The sequence below is a fragment of the Dipodomys merriami genome, unplaced genomic scaffold (genome assembly GCF_024711535.1).
Source record: "Dipodomys merriami isolate MVZ:Mamm:240054 unplaced genomic scaffold, mDipMer1.0.p SCAF_6, whole genome shotgun sequence".
NCBI classification, from domain to species: domain Eukaryota; kingdom Metazoa; phylum Chordata; class Mammalia; order Rodentia; family Heteromyidae; genus Dipodomys; species Dipodomys merriami.
In genome coordinates this window covers 73,690,127-73,704,596 of record NW_027206179.1, presented here as the reverse complement: position 1 = coordinate 73,704,596, position 14,470 = coordinate 73,690,127, and the positions used below count along the sequence as shown (strand labels likewise).

At 37.2% G+C, this 14,470-nt stretch overlaps 1 protein-coding gene across 2 annotated transcripts in view; it reads right to left on the bottom strand.

Annotated features, from left to right (window-relative positions):
* Positions 1-754: 754 nt before the first annotated feature.
* Positions 755-14,470, bottom strand: part of Sucla2 (succinate-CoA ligase ADP-forming subunit beta) — a 40,499-nt gene continuing 26,783 nt past the window's right edge. For both annotated transcript variants that reach the window (XM_070003205.1, XM_070003204.1), the window contains exons 6-11: positions 11,638-11,776; positions 9,695-9,856; positions 9,459-9,601; positions 4,354-4,474; positions 3,139-3,227; positions 755-1,513 (exon numbers count right to left, since the gene is read on the bottom strand). In XM_070003205.1, coding sequence (XP_069859306.1) covers positions 1,439-1,513; positions 3,139-3,227; positions 4,354-4,474; positions 9,459-9,601; positions 9,695-9,856; positions 11,638-11,776 — 729 coding nt within the window. In that variant the 3' untranslated portion in view covers positions 755-1,438. The remainder of the gene's footprint in view (positions 1,514-3,138; positions 3,228-4,353; positions 4,475-9,458; positions 9,602-9,694; positions 9,857-11,637; positions 11,777-14,470) is intronic.

Genomic DNA, 14,470 nt, shown 5'->3' with positions numbered 1-14,470 from the left:
CATGTAGGGAAATAAGAATAATGTTTTCTTTTAATATATGTTATATGACATACCCATGAGCAGTAGAATTGTATTAAATTCGCTAAAAGTAGCTTTAAGATATGTACTTTCATACCAAGAATGTTATCTACAATTTTTTTCCCAAGACCTATTTTCTGAAATAATAAATACATTACTTTCTGCAATAACTAGTATATGTCTGAGTCAAGCAGAAAAGGTCAGATAAGTTGATGTTAGGGAAATGAACCCTAAGATATGTATTCAAATGTTTTTTTCTTTCATGCGATTGTTTCTAACACATTTATAAGATTATTTCTTAGTTGCTTTGTATGTCCCTCCCCCACAGTATAACCCCTGCTTTCACTGTATTTGATGTCAGTATAATTTGTGGAGGGGAAGGGAAAAAAACAAATCATTTAAATAGGGATACAGGTGGACCCATTGCAACAATGAGATGTACAAGTCGTTATGTCGAAAACGAACTTTACAACTTTGGTGGAGGTGGGGGAGGATTGGGTGGGAGAGGGGGGAGGAGGATGGGAAGGGATAGGAAGGGGAAACAAAGGAGGAGGCTACAATGCTTGATAAGAAATGTACGCATTATCTTGCCCATGTAATTGTAACCCCTCTGTACAATATTTTCACAATTAAAAAAATATATGTTAGATAAAATAAATAAATAAATACATTACTTTCTACTGTTTACTTTAAAAACACAAAAAAGAACTCAAAAACAACATTAATCCAAATCACATTTTGAAATTTTTATTAACTTGAATTGACATTCTTAATTTTGTCTACCAAGTCTATGCAAATATATCTGAATTTGATACAAACCTGCAGATGTTTCTTAACACCACAGAACCATGAAGACTTGCAGCTTTCGGTATTTTGCAAGGATTTAATAATTAACAAGTTACCTTACTGAAATATCTAAAAGAATATTCTGAGGAGTGTTTGAAAGTTCTGTTTATAAACAGTGATTGATATATTTAGTGTGCATTTATTTGATGCTGAAGATAAAACACTTCTGATATAAAACAGTGTTTTAACACTGATCTCCTGAAGGAGCTAGATTATATAGTACATTTTAATATTAAAGAATAAAGCTTTATCTTTATATTTATTTTATTTATAGGATTCACATCAATGGAGAATCTTGTATCCAACAATAAACAGGCATATCGCAAGTGACATTCTGTAGGAGAACCAAAAGATGACTGAAACAAAATAACCCAGAAACTTGCATTATATATTCTTTATACAAACAGTCCATTCTTAACAGCCAAATTAAATGCAGACGAAATGCTCTCTAAAGTTTGTGTGCCTACATGGCAATTATGGTCTCCACAAAAAGAAAAGGAGCAAAACACAGAACACAGTATTTTGAAGGATGATAATACATGTAACATTGTCAGTCATCCACTGGGTTATCAGTTCAGATTGGCAACTGAAATTTCACATCCACGTGGGCTTGCTTAGCTAAGGTCACTATTTCAGAAAGCTTTACAACCTGAAAAGAAAGAAAAGAGCATCTTTGACTCTATATTGATAAAAAGGTAAGTTCAGAACTATATAATAATGCAAAATTAATGCACAATCTTTTCCTTCCAAAACATCAGAACTATTCTAATATTATCAATCACATTGTATTCTCACAAAGAACTGACAGTCTCAAAGACTAGTCAAGTCTGACATTCTTCATAACCCGTATTTGAATACTTTCTGAAGAAGAGATAGATTATATAGATAACTGCACTTCAATAATCTGAGAATCGATTGTGCTTCTACACAAAATATCACACAGATTACACACATTTAAAAGCAAATTCTAGCATCTGTTTCCCAGTAGAATCATTACAAAAAAAAGGAGTTTGATGCTGGAAGTATAGAATGGCTCAATGACAGAATGCTTGCTTTATCATGCGCAAGACTCCAGATTTGACCCCTCCAGGGAAGGAGAAAGGGAAAAAAAAGGAAAAAATAGGGTTTGATGTTAGGTGTTCTTGATTCAAATTGCCATTCTAATGTTTTGATATATAACTTTGACTAAGTTAGCTTACCTAGCCTGTCTCCTCATCCATATAAATAGAAATCTAAAAACCAAACTTACATTAAGAAAATCCTTGAAAACAAAAACTATAACATTTTTTTTAATTTAATTTTATTTTATTTGTGAACATACTGTACAGAGGAGTTACAATTACATGGGCAGGATAATGCGTACATTTCTTACCAAGCATTGCAGCCTCCTCCTGTGTTTACCCTTCACATCCCTTCCCAGCCTCCCCCCTCCCCCCCAATCCCAATCCTTCTCCTCCCCCCCCCCCCCCCCGCACCGACGCTGTAAAGCTCATTTTGGACATGACAACTTGTACTTATTGTTGCAACAGGTCCACCTGTATCCTTAAACAACTGGTTTTTCCCCATCTCCTCCACAAGTTATACTGACATCAAATATAGTGAGAGCAGGGGTTATACTGTGGGGGAGGGACATACAAAGCAACAAAGAGATAATCTAAAAAAAAAAAACTATAACATGCACAATATTCAAAAAATGGTGACAGTTACTAACATCATCCTATTTAATATTATTATTATTACAACTTGTATAAGCAAAAAGAAATCCAAACACTCTCTACGAGTATTATTTCTGTAAATGTAAAAACAAAAAGTCAAATGTGGTAGCCCATGCCTTAGGACATGGAGATAGGGAGGATATATTTTGAGACCAACCTGAGCAAAGAGTTATTAGCAAGATCTCAGCTGGGCACTATAAGAGTCTGCCTGAGCTCCCGGCTACTGATAGGCATAGTACAAGGATTATTGTCCAAGGTTTGGGCAAAAATATTCTTTTTCTTTAAGAAAAACAAGGTAAAGAAAGGATTGGGGTTGTGGCTGAAGTGGCAGAGCACCTGCCTAGCAATGTAAGCCCTGAGTTCATACAGGCTAAGATGCTCACTTGCCATTTTAGCAGTTTGTGCACTTATCACAATCATCCATCTCAAGTTTTGCCTTACCATTTGTAACAAGTATGAATATTTTTAACAGTTCATTATAGTAGCTGAAGCACTTGACGGTAGGAATTGGAAAATGCTTTAGATACTACAAATTTACCCTGAGACTAATATCATTTACCATTTTAGCAGCTTCATCCAAGTCATCACAAGCGAGGATTTTAAGTCCACTATCTGCTATCAATGCCTTACCATCATCAACTCGTGTACCTGAAAATGATTATACAAATATACAGAACTTTTAAATATGCATTTAAATGCAAACATATTCAAAATTTCTGCCACAACATATGCCATTATTAAAATTTTCAACACAGAGTACTTCACTCACCTAGCATACTCGTATGCAAAGAAAATGCTACAAAAGCCTGAAGCTACAATGTAAAACTTTTACCTCCCTTTACCATATTCAAGGCAAGTCAGAATTTCAGATAAGTCACAAGTAAAAAGTGTATCAAATTATATCAAGCAAAACTCTGAACATTACTGCCCCAGTGTTATGTTTTCTTCTAAGTTTTTAAAATTTCATTTTATATGATGCTTCAAGTAAAAGACATAGCTATTTGTGTCAGGCAATGATGGTTCACATCTATAATAGCTACTCAGGCGACTGAGATCTGAGGATTGTGATTCAAAGCTAGCCCAAGCAGGAAAGTCTGTGAGACTCTCATCTCCAATTAATGACCAAAAAGCCAAAGTGGAGATGTGGTTTAAGTGGCAGAGCATTACCCTTAAGCAAAAAAGCTCAGGGATAGCACTCAGGCCCCGAGTTCATGCCCCAGGACCAACACACACACACACACACACACACACGCACATGCACACGCACACACACACACGCACACGCACACACGCATGCGTGCACACGAAAGGAAGGAAGGAAGGAAGGAAGGAAGGAAGGAAGGAAGGAAGGAAGGAAGGAAGGAAGGAAGGAAGGAAGGAAGGAAGTAGAGAAAAGGGAAAGGGGAAAAGGGGAAGGGAGAAAAGGGAAAGGAAAAGGAAAGATGAAGCTGAATGCTAGTGGCTCATGCCTGTAATCCTAACTACTCAGGAGGCTGAGAGGATCATGGTTCAATGCTGCCCCAGACAGGAAATCTATGACACCTGTATCTCCAACAAACTACTCAGAAAAAGCCCAAAGTGGCGCTGTGGCTCAAGTGGTAGAGTACTAGCCTTGAGCAGAGAGAGGTTCAGGGACAGAGCCCAGGCCCTGAGTACAAACCCAGCATCAGCAAAAATAAATAAAAAAGAAAGATAAGACAAAACATAGCTACATTTTCAAAAGCTGACCTCCCTAGAATTATAAATCAACTTCAAGATGTCTTTTAACACTCACCTTGTAACCGTACCACAACAGGTATTTTAATTTCCAAATCTTTTACTGCCATGACTATACCCTTTGCAATAACATCACATCGCATGATTCCTCCAAAAATGTTGACCAGAATAGCTAGTACCTGTCAATAAAGTGTTTTCAATAGGTTACAATTTTATAGGAATGACTATTTTTTCTTCTCACAAGAAAATACTAGTATCTGTGTTTTAAAAATCAGTCCCATGGAAACATTTTTCAGTGCAAATTGCCATATCCTAATCCAGCTTAGACTATCACCCACCAAAACGTATTTCCATTTTCTTGGGTACTTTCAAGACATAGTTTATATTCCCCTTTTAACTATATGTCATATGAACAAGATCTAATTCCATTTACATCTTCCTATATAATATAACCAATCACCAACATAATCATCTAATTCATATCCTAAATAAATGTCATATGCAAGATTCTCTCTTCATTTATCACAATCAATTTAACCACTTTTTTACACAAGCCCCTATCAGAATCACTCACCTTCTCCTGCATGCCCACCCTTGGCTATACTTCACCTTTAAACCCCAGGGACTATTAGGTTAGCAATTTTTCACTATCACAATGGTATGTTTTGAATTGGTATTTTATCCTTTCCCCAAAAAAAGATTTTTGAGGACAGTTTATTCAGTTACACCATAGCTTCTCAAACAGTACGATATAAATGTGTTTCAGATATACCAAAATACTGTCTCCCTCAATCCTTAAGGAAGGAAGCTAGGATGTATACGATAGCTACAGCCTTTTTGGGCAAGAGGCTCTGATATGAAACAAACTTCTCCATCTACACTTTAGACCTCACTTAAATATTTTCACTTATTTTCTTGTGACCATAAAGATCAAACAGGAAGAGAACAAACAAGGGAAGGGGTGACATTGTCCAAAAAGAAATGTATCTTTACCTGACTTATATAACTGTAACCTCTCTATACCAAACCTTTATAATAACAATAAATAAAAATACTTTAAAAAAAGGGGGGAGGGACAGTGAGACAACAGCAAGGGAAGGGGTAACAACAAGTAATATACTAATTGCCTTACTCATGTAACTGTAACCCTTCTGTACAGCTTCTTTTTAATAAAGTATATTTTTTTTAAAAATGAAAACAAAAAAAAAAGAAGAGAAAAAGATCAAACAGGACCTTGCACATTCTAGGCAAGAGCTCTCCTTTCAACCTCAACCATAAATATTTTCTGTGAATGCCATGATATTGGCTATCCTACATATTCCTTTTCTTACTTGTAGACTTTCAAGAAATGACTCTCAAAGTCAGGCATGGTAATTTTTTTAAATCTAACTACTTGGGAAGAAGAAATAGAACTGAGATTTGAGGCCAGCCAGGGCAAAAAGTAGCAAGAGCCTATACCCAAAAGTATGAGATCCTGTCTGAAAAACAAATTAAAAAAGCAAAAGACTGGAAATGCCACTCAAGAGGTAGAATGCTTACCTAGCAAGAATAAGATTCTAAGTTCAATCCTCAATACTGCAAAAAGAAGAAAGAAAAGAAAAAGGGAAAGGGAAAGGAGTGGAGCTCTATTAAATGGACTAGAACTCATAGTGGAATAGGATCCTCTCCTATTCTCCTCTCTTCTACTTCCTTCTAGGCAGCTTCATTATTCACTAGAAAACATCACCCAACACTGTAGCCTTAAAGTTACTGGATCTCTATGAAGTACTTTCAGTCCATGTTAACTAATTACTACCAACAATAAATCCTACATTTGACCATACTGCAACAAACATCTCCAGAATATCAATCTATAAATCTCACTCTCTATCATCCTCTCCTTCATCTACAATACTTTTCACCTCTTCAAAACTACTCTTTTCTTCGACAGGTGAGGATGGGATCTTATGATCCCAGTTCAAATCAAACCTGGGCAGGAAAGTCCATGAGACTCTCATGTCCAGTCAACCACCAACAAGCTGGAAGTAGAACAGAGTTCAATCAAGCCCCTGGACCAGCACCAAAAAAAAAAAAAAAGAAAGAAAGAAAAGAAAAAGTAGCTAGGATTGAGTAGCTAGGATTATAGCATAAATCAGTGGTGCCCAGTAAAACTTCTCTTTTCTCAAAAGCCTCTCTCTAGTCCCTCAGTTCCTTTCTACTCTCCAAGCCTGAACTGACCTTCACTACAGAATCTGCAATGTGTGGATCAACCACACTTTCACCTGCATGCTTACTTTTGTCATACCTACTCTACCAACTCTGTTCAAGCAATATATATATTCCTCTAAATAAGTAAGCATATGCCACAAAGTTTGCCTCAGCTCGCTCTCTTTCAAATGAGAACAGTGTGTCCTTTCTGGGACTTCATTTACAATCATCATCATCCTGGAAAAATCACTGCAGCAGGAAGTCCCCAACTTCTCAATTCCTAATCACAGCTTCACTCTTTCCAAACTGGCATCTGCTTCTCCTTCTATTGTTCTTCAGCTCTTTCAGTCTCTATTGTGCTTGACTATTTCTACATCATTTAGCACTGTTGGCTATCACCTTGCTTCTCATACTCTACAACCAGTTAACAAGTTTCACCACCTTCTCGTGGTCTATTCTATCCATTCACCTACCTACCTACCTATCACTTTGTTCTAGCTTTCAATGAGCCTTGCTTCTTTATTCAACCCTTCAACTCTGAGAGGCCAAGTTTCCTTCTTGGTTGATTACCGCATCAACTCCTAAGACTTCAACTTTTCTCACTATCCTAAAGACTTCAAATATACATACAATAACTATTAGTAGTATATTTACAACCAATTGTCTAGTATCATCACAACCCAAACTTAAACCTCTATATTGTATCAACAGCATAACAGGGATCATCACCCAAAGAAATAATATGTCTCATTTTACTTGAATCCTCTGAGTAAAATTGAAGATTTTGAGACCCAGCCAGCTATGCATTCTAGTTCACAAGACTTCATATTTCACTCCAATAGCTGGCTGGTTATCCCAGCCACAAAGGAAGCACAATCAATAGCTGGTTGTAGTGGTATGTGACTTCATTCCCAGCAACATGGGGAAGCAAAAGTAAAAGGATCATAGCCCAGGCTAGCCTGGGCATAAAAAGTGAAACCCTACCTCAAAAACAACCAAGACAAAAAGGTACTGCAGTCATACTTCAAGTGATAGACCTGTCTCACAAGCACAAAGCCCTAAATTCAACCTGTAGTGCCACTGAGAATCAAAAGTAAAGGCAATCCAAGTTAAAATTAGATTTATTAAAAATTCTACAGTAGCCAGTACTGGTGACTCACACCTGTAATCCTAGGTACCCAGGAGGCTGAGATCTGAGGATCACAGTTCAAAACCAGCCTGGGCAGGAAAAGCCATGAGATTCTTATCTCCACTAAACTATCAGAAAACCAGAAGTAGCGCTGTAGCTCAAGTGGTAGAGTGCTTGCCTTGAGCTGAGGGATTGCTCCCAGGGCCAGAGTTTAAGCCCCACAACAGAAGGAAGGATGGAAGGAAAGGAAGGAAGCAAAGGAAGGAAGCAAAGGAAGGAAGCAAAGGAAGGAAAGGAAGGAAGCAAAGGAAGGAAGGAAGGAAGGGAAGGAAGGAAGGAAGGAAGGAAGGAAGGAAGGAAGGAAGGAAGGAAGGAAGGAAGGAAGGGAAGGAAGGAAGGAAGAGAGGGAGGGAGGAAGGAAGGAAGGAAGGAAGGAAGGAAGGAAGGAAGGAAGGAAGGAAGGAAGGAAGGGAAGAGAAGGAAAGGAAGGGAGGGAAGGAAAGGAAGGGAGGGAGGGAGGGAAGAGAAGGAAAGAAAGGAAGGGAGGGAAGAGAAGGAAAGAAAGGAAGGAAGGAAGGAAGGAAGGAAGGAAGGAAGGAAGGAAGGAAGGAAGGAAGGAAGGAAGGAGCAGTCCCAGAGTTCAAGCCCCATAACAGAAAGAAAGAAAGAATCAATCTAGAGTACAATGACTCTAGCAACATCAATGCATCAACAACTGCTAGCAACATCAATGATAAACATTATTAATGGCCTATGTATTAGATCCAACGGTTAGTAAAATATGATCCCCTAGCAATGAGAAACCAGCTTAAGTTCTAGACCATTATTTTACTTTTTTATAAGCTTTACAAAATCCACACTGGCCAACCAATAGTAATATTCTTTAACCAACATTTGTGAATAATAACATGAATGTCTTTAGTTTAGAATGCTTCACATCCCTTATATTTCAATAATAACTAATAAATATGTAGTTGTAAATTATGACACATTTGTAAGACATTATTTGAACATCAAAATGAGTGTTTTAAAATAATTACTTCAATAAATTTTTTAAAAATCAAGATATATTAGCAAAAGTCTGTGTACATGTGTGTGTGCACGCGCACGTGTGTATATACACACTAGAGGTTGAACCCAAGTCCTACTACTCTCACTTGGCTTTGTCCATTCAAGGCTTGAGTTCTGCCACTTGAGCCAGGCCTTTCTTCCAGCTTTCTGTTGGTAAAGGATAATAATCTCAGATTTGTCTATCTGGGCTGGCTTTAAACTGTGATACTCAGATCTCAGCCTTCTAAGTAGCAAGGACTGTAGTCATGAACCACCAGTACCTGGCCTTAAAGATATAAATAATTGGGTAAATTGTACAATATGTGAACTACATCTAAGCAAAGCTGTTTTTAAAAGAACATATATGTAATGTGTTTGTGTAAAATATACAATCATTAACACATCTTAAAGGAATCAAGTCAATAACAATACAAGTTATCCTACATAAAATTACAGGTGACTTTTCTCACTTCCTCTTCTGTAGCTTTATTTTCTTGATTTCTGGGCTTTCTGTGGTCAAACCATATCTCAAGGAATTTTTTTCCAAATGACCTATCATCTCATAACCCTTTAGGATCGAAAGTTAAGCCATTTAATATTTGTTCACCTTGATTGTTAAATTTACAAGTCTAACTATCAACTTTGTCAAATTAACATTATTGCACTTGTAAGATTTTAACTTTTTTCCCAAACTATTGAGATCTTTTGAATACAATGTTCAACTAGCATAATGATGAAATTTACTAATAAAATTACTCCTCATAATTTAAATTTCAAGGCATTAATTCTGCCCTTACCTTTTTATCTGATGTTATAAGTTTAAATGCTTCTGTTACTTGTTGGACTGTGGCACCACCACCAACATCTAGAAAGTTGGCTGGAGTCCCTCCATGGAGTTTTATTATATCCATTGTAGCCATAGCTAAACCAGCACCATTTACTATCAAGAGGGGAAGATAATTTGTATAAGTAACAAACAGAGATAACAAAGTAAGTGTAGCAAAGCCAGCTGTAATATAAAAACATGTAGTACCAAGACAGCCTATATTTCCATCAAGGGCAATATAGTTGAGATCTGACTGAGCTGCATGTTTGTCTCTTTCATCTTCTTGGGTCCAGTCCTGAAGGGCAAAGATTTTCTTTTGGCGATAGGCTGAATTAGAATCAAAATTGATCTTTGCATCCATACATAACACTTCAAGAGAAAAAGAGAAAGTGATCTCAACTTTATGAAATGAGCAATAAACTATTCAACCATCAAATATCATGTAGTCCAAGGGAAAAAAAAACACATTTTAATTTTGTTACTTATTTGACATATTTCAATTTATATTCACAATTATTCCAAACTGGTTTTTACATAGCTGAAATTTAAAATACTCCAAAGTTACTATTTCTGCCTCCATCTTAGGCAACAAAGGAAGAAAAAACAAATAAGATAAAAAAAACTATGGCATTTTAAGTCCTTAAAAACTTTCCAAGAAAGTCCATGCTCCTCGTTAACCCACTCTGGGCTCCAGATCCCATCCTCTCTTCATTAGTCAAGAATCCTGTTGCTGGGCACCATTGGCTCACATCTGTAATCCTAGCTACTCAGGAGGCTGAGATCTGAGGATCACAGTTCAAAGCCAGCCTGGGCAGGAAAGTCTATAAGACTCTTATCTCCAATTAACCACCAGAAAACCAGAAGTGGCTCTGTGGCTCAAGTGGTAGTGCTCACCTTGAGCTGAAGAGCGCAGGGACAGCGCCCAAGCCCAGAGTTCAAGCCCATGACTGATAAAAAAAAAAAGAATAATGTTGCATCAATTCTGTCTTTGCTACATAATAAATCTCCTCTACCACTTTCCTAGTGGCTAAATTCCACTAACTTGCAAAAATACTAGTATTTCTCCACCTTATATAAAAAGGAAAAATAAAATCATTCAATTTTACCATCTCTTTGTTTCCTGAACAGAACTTCTTAAAAGGCTTTGCTGAATAGAAAGATTAGCAAACTATGGCCAACATACCAAACTTGACTGTGTTCGTTTAAATTCAAAGTTTCCCACTTTCAAGGCAGATACTCTACCTATTAAGCTACACCTCCAACTGAGGGTTTTACATCTTTAAAGGATTATGAATAAAGAAAGAGGGGAAAGACAGAACAAAAATACGAAGATAAACAACAGAAATCAAGCTGGTAGGTGGATCATAATGCTTAACATGTTAACTTCTAACCCATGTTGATCCCCGAACTATTTTGTCCTGCCATTGTCTCTTACCTACATTCCAATCAGCATCTACCAGCAAAAAAGTTACTTTTCTGACTTCATCTTCCAGTACTCTTCTTCCTCACTCCAAATTTAACTACAACATCCTAAAGTTATTTAAAAGATAGATGGCTAAAAGATATGAGGACAGAGCATTGGTGACTAATACCTGTAGGCCTAGCAATTTAGGAGGCTTTGAAGCCAGCCCAGGCAGGAAAATTTGTGAGATGCCTATCTCCAATTAACTACCAGAAAGCCAGAAGTGGAACTGTGGCTCAGGTGGTAGAATGCTATGCTTGGGCAAAAAAAAGCTCCAGGACAGCACCCTGGCCCTGAGTTCAAGCCCCAGGATTGGCACGCTCACATTCACACACACGCGCTCACACACACACATACCAACAAAACTTCTGCAATATAAAAAACACTCCATACTGCTAGCCCTATCCCACATTTTAATCACATATAGCTCTTGAACACATGAAACATGACTAATACAATAGAGGAACTGACTCTTCAAATCTTAAACAATTTTAACTAATTTTAATTAAATACCCACATGTGGCTGATGGTCATTATACTAAGCAGTACAAATCTAATCCCTGTATATATGTATTTGTGTTAATGGGTTTCTTTCCTATTTACATTCAATTCATTATAAATTAAGCTTCTACAGAACAATGAGTTCACTTCTGTAAACATCAGCTTGATAAAAGAAGCTACTTTTTACCAGTTCCATCTGTATCTTCTACCATCGGATTTATTTCTAGCATAGTTGCATCATATTTCAGAAAAAGATGATAAAGTTTGATCATGTTTTCTGCAGCAGAATCCACAAGATCAGGTGGAAATCCCATCTTTTCTGCAAGCTGAAAGCAATTTGTCTTTAATAAATAGTAGTGATGCATAGTCAATTAGCATTAAAGTATTAGAAACAAAACCTGTTTATCAATTCTCATGAGTCACTCATAGTCAAACAGTAACTACTGAAATACCAACTATTATTACTAAGTGTCTCAATAAAACTTAAAGTCTTCCCAAAGCAGGTCACAATTGTGCCCATTTTACAGATGAGAAAGGGACAATCCTCCTATCTCTACTTCCTATTTAATTGAAATAATAGAAAACATGTCAATTTTGTTTATTCTAACAGTTCTGCTGTTACTCAGAAACACAACAGAGAATTCTCTCCCTCTTTTCAATGTGACCAAGGATACAGCACATTCTTTGAATTGAAAATCTTAAATTCTGGGCTGGGAAAATGGCTCAGTGGTAGAGCGCTTGCCTTGCATGCATGAGGCCCTCGGTTCGATTCCTCAGCACCACATAAGCAGAAAAAGCTGGAAGTGGCATTGTTGCTCAAGTGGTAGGGCACTAGCCTTGAGCTGAAGAGCTGAGGGACAGAGCCCAGGCCCAAGGTTCAGGCCCCACGACTGGCAAAAACAAAACAAAACAAAACAAAACAAAAAAGAAAATCTTAAATTCTTTGAGGGTCAATGATTCTGGTCAAGAGTAAATAAAAGAAATATAATTTTACTTTTATTTCAAATAAAGAAATATGGGGATGGGAAGGTGGCTCAGTGGTAGAGCGCATGCCTTGCATGCCAGAGGCCCTGGGTTCGATTCCTCAGCACCACATAAGCAAAAAGAAAAAAGCCGGAAGTGGTGCTGTGGCTCAAGTGGTAGAGCACTAGCCTTGAGCTGAAGAGCTGAGGGACAGTGCCCAGGCACAGAGTTCAGGCCCCATGACCGGACCCAAAAAGAAAAAAAAAAAAAGAAATATGAGACAGGTCCTGCTGGCTCCCATTGCAATCCTAGCTACTTAAGAGGCTGTGATCTGAGGATTGCAATTTACAGCTAGTATAGGCAGGAAAGTACTTGAGACTCTCCATTTAACCAGAAAAAAAGCCAGAGTAGGGCTGTGACTCAAGTGGTAGCGCTCCAACCTTGAGTGAAAAAGCTAAGGGATAGCATCCAGGTCCTGAGTTCAAGCTCCAGTACCAGCACTTAAACAACAGTACCATTTCACTAAGAAAGATATTCACTAGTACACAATTCAATACTTAATAAGCTTAATCCCAAAATAATCCTGATCAATTCAGTATCATGTTAATTTGCCCAGCACTAAGCTAAGCATCATTTCTTCTCAGCATTCAAAACGCTTTAATTTAGCACATTATTATTTCAAGGATTCTTGTAAATCAAGTATTTCCTACTTGATCTAAATTTCACTTTCCAGATATCACTTGCATGTAACTACCTAATGAATCAAATCTCTCTTTAAACATTCATAGCATTCATTTGATGAAGTTATTTGCTTCACTATTCATCACTATTCCCTACTCCTTTAACCTTGCACTAATCAAACTTTTGTTCTTGCAGAAATTAATCTGACATCATTTTCCCACTAAGATAGTTAACATCAACTTTTTTTGCTGTTGGTCACGGGTCTTGAACTCTGGGCCTGGGCTCTGTCCCTGAGCTCTTCAGCTCAAGGCTAGCACTCTACCACTTGAGCCACAGCACCACTTCTGGTTTTCTGGTAGTTAATTGGAGATAAGAATCTTATAGACTTTCCTGCCCAGGCTGGCTTTGAACTGTGATCCTCAGATCTCAGCCTCCTGATTAGCTAGGATTACAGGTATGAGCCACCGGTGCCTGGCTATTCCAACTTTTAAAATGAATCATTCATGTATAGCATTAAACCAAATAATACAACTCAATAGTATATTACTAAGTAATTTCCAACTTTCACAAGACATAGTAGAATTAAATTCTATGATTTTTTTAAAGGAAACAGAGGGAACAGGGGCTACAGAAGAGGAAGGAAAGAACATAAAACCAGTGAAATTATAAGCAAAAATTACTGTGTATGTGTATATAACTGAAAAATCCACAGGATTCATGAAAATCCAAATCATTCTATACATTTACAGGACATAAAAGAACATTAAAATAGCAAAAAGGGATTAAGGTAATGGAAAATTCAAACTCCAGTTTCATCAAAAAATAATGGAAATGAAGAGAAATGGTAACATGTATACATTAGAAAACTTATATAAGACATATTAACCAACAGCAATATGATCCTGACTCAAATAAATTACAAGAGAAACAATTTCAGACAATAAGAAGAAACTGCATGACTGAATGAGTGAAGATATTAAAGAATTATTGTTAATGATACTAGATAAAGTAGTCTTCTTAAAAAAAAAAAAAAGACTCCCTGTCTTTTCAAGATAAATATTGAGGCCCTATAATCCCAGCTACTCAAAAGACTAAAACCTAGTGGATTATAGTTCAAAGCCAGCCCAGGTAGAAAAGTCAATGACAACAAAAAGTAAGACTGAAGGTGTGGCTTAAGTGGTTGAATGCCAGCTATAAGGGAATAAAGCCATTGAATTCAAGACTCCTAAATTTACACACACACACACACACACACACACACACACACACACACACACACACACACACACACACACACACACACACACACACACACACACACACACACACACACACACACACACACACACACACACACACACACACACACACACACA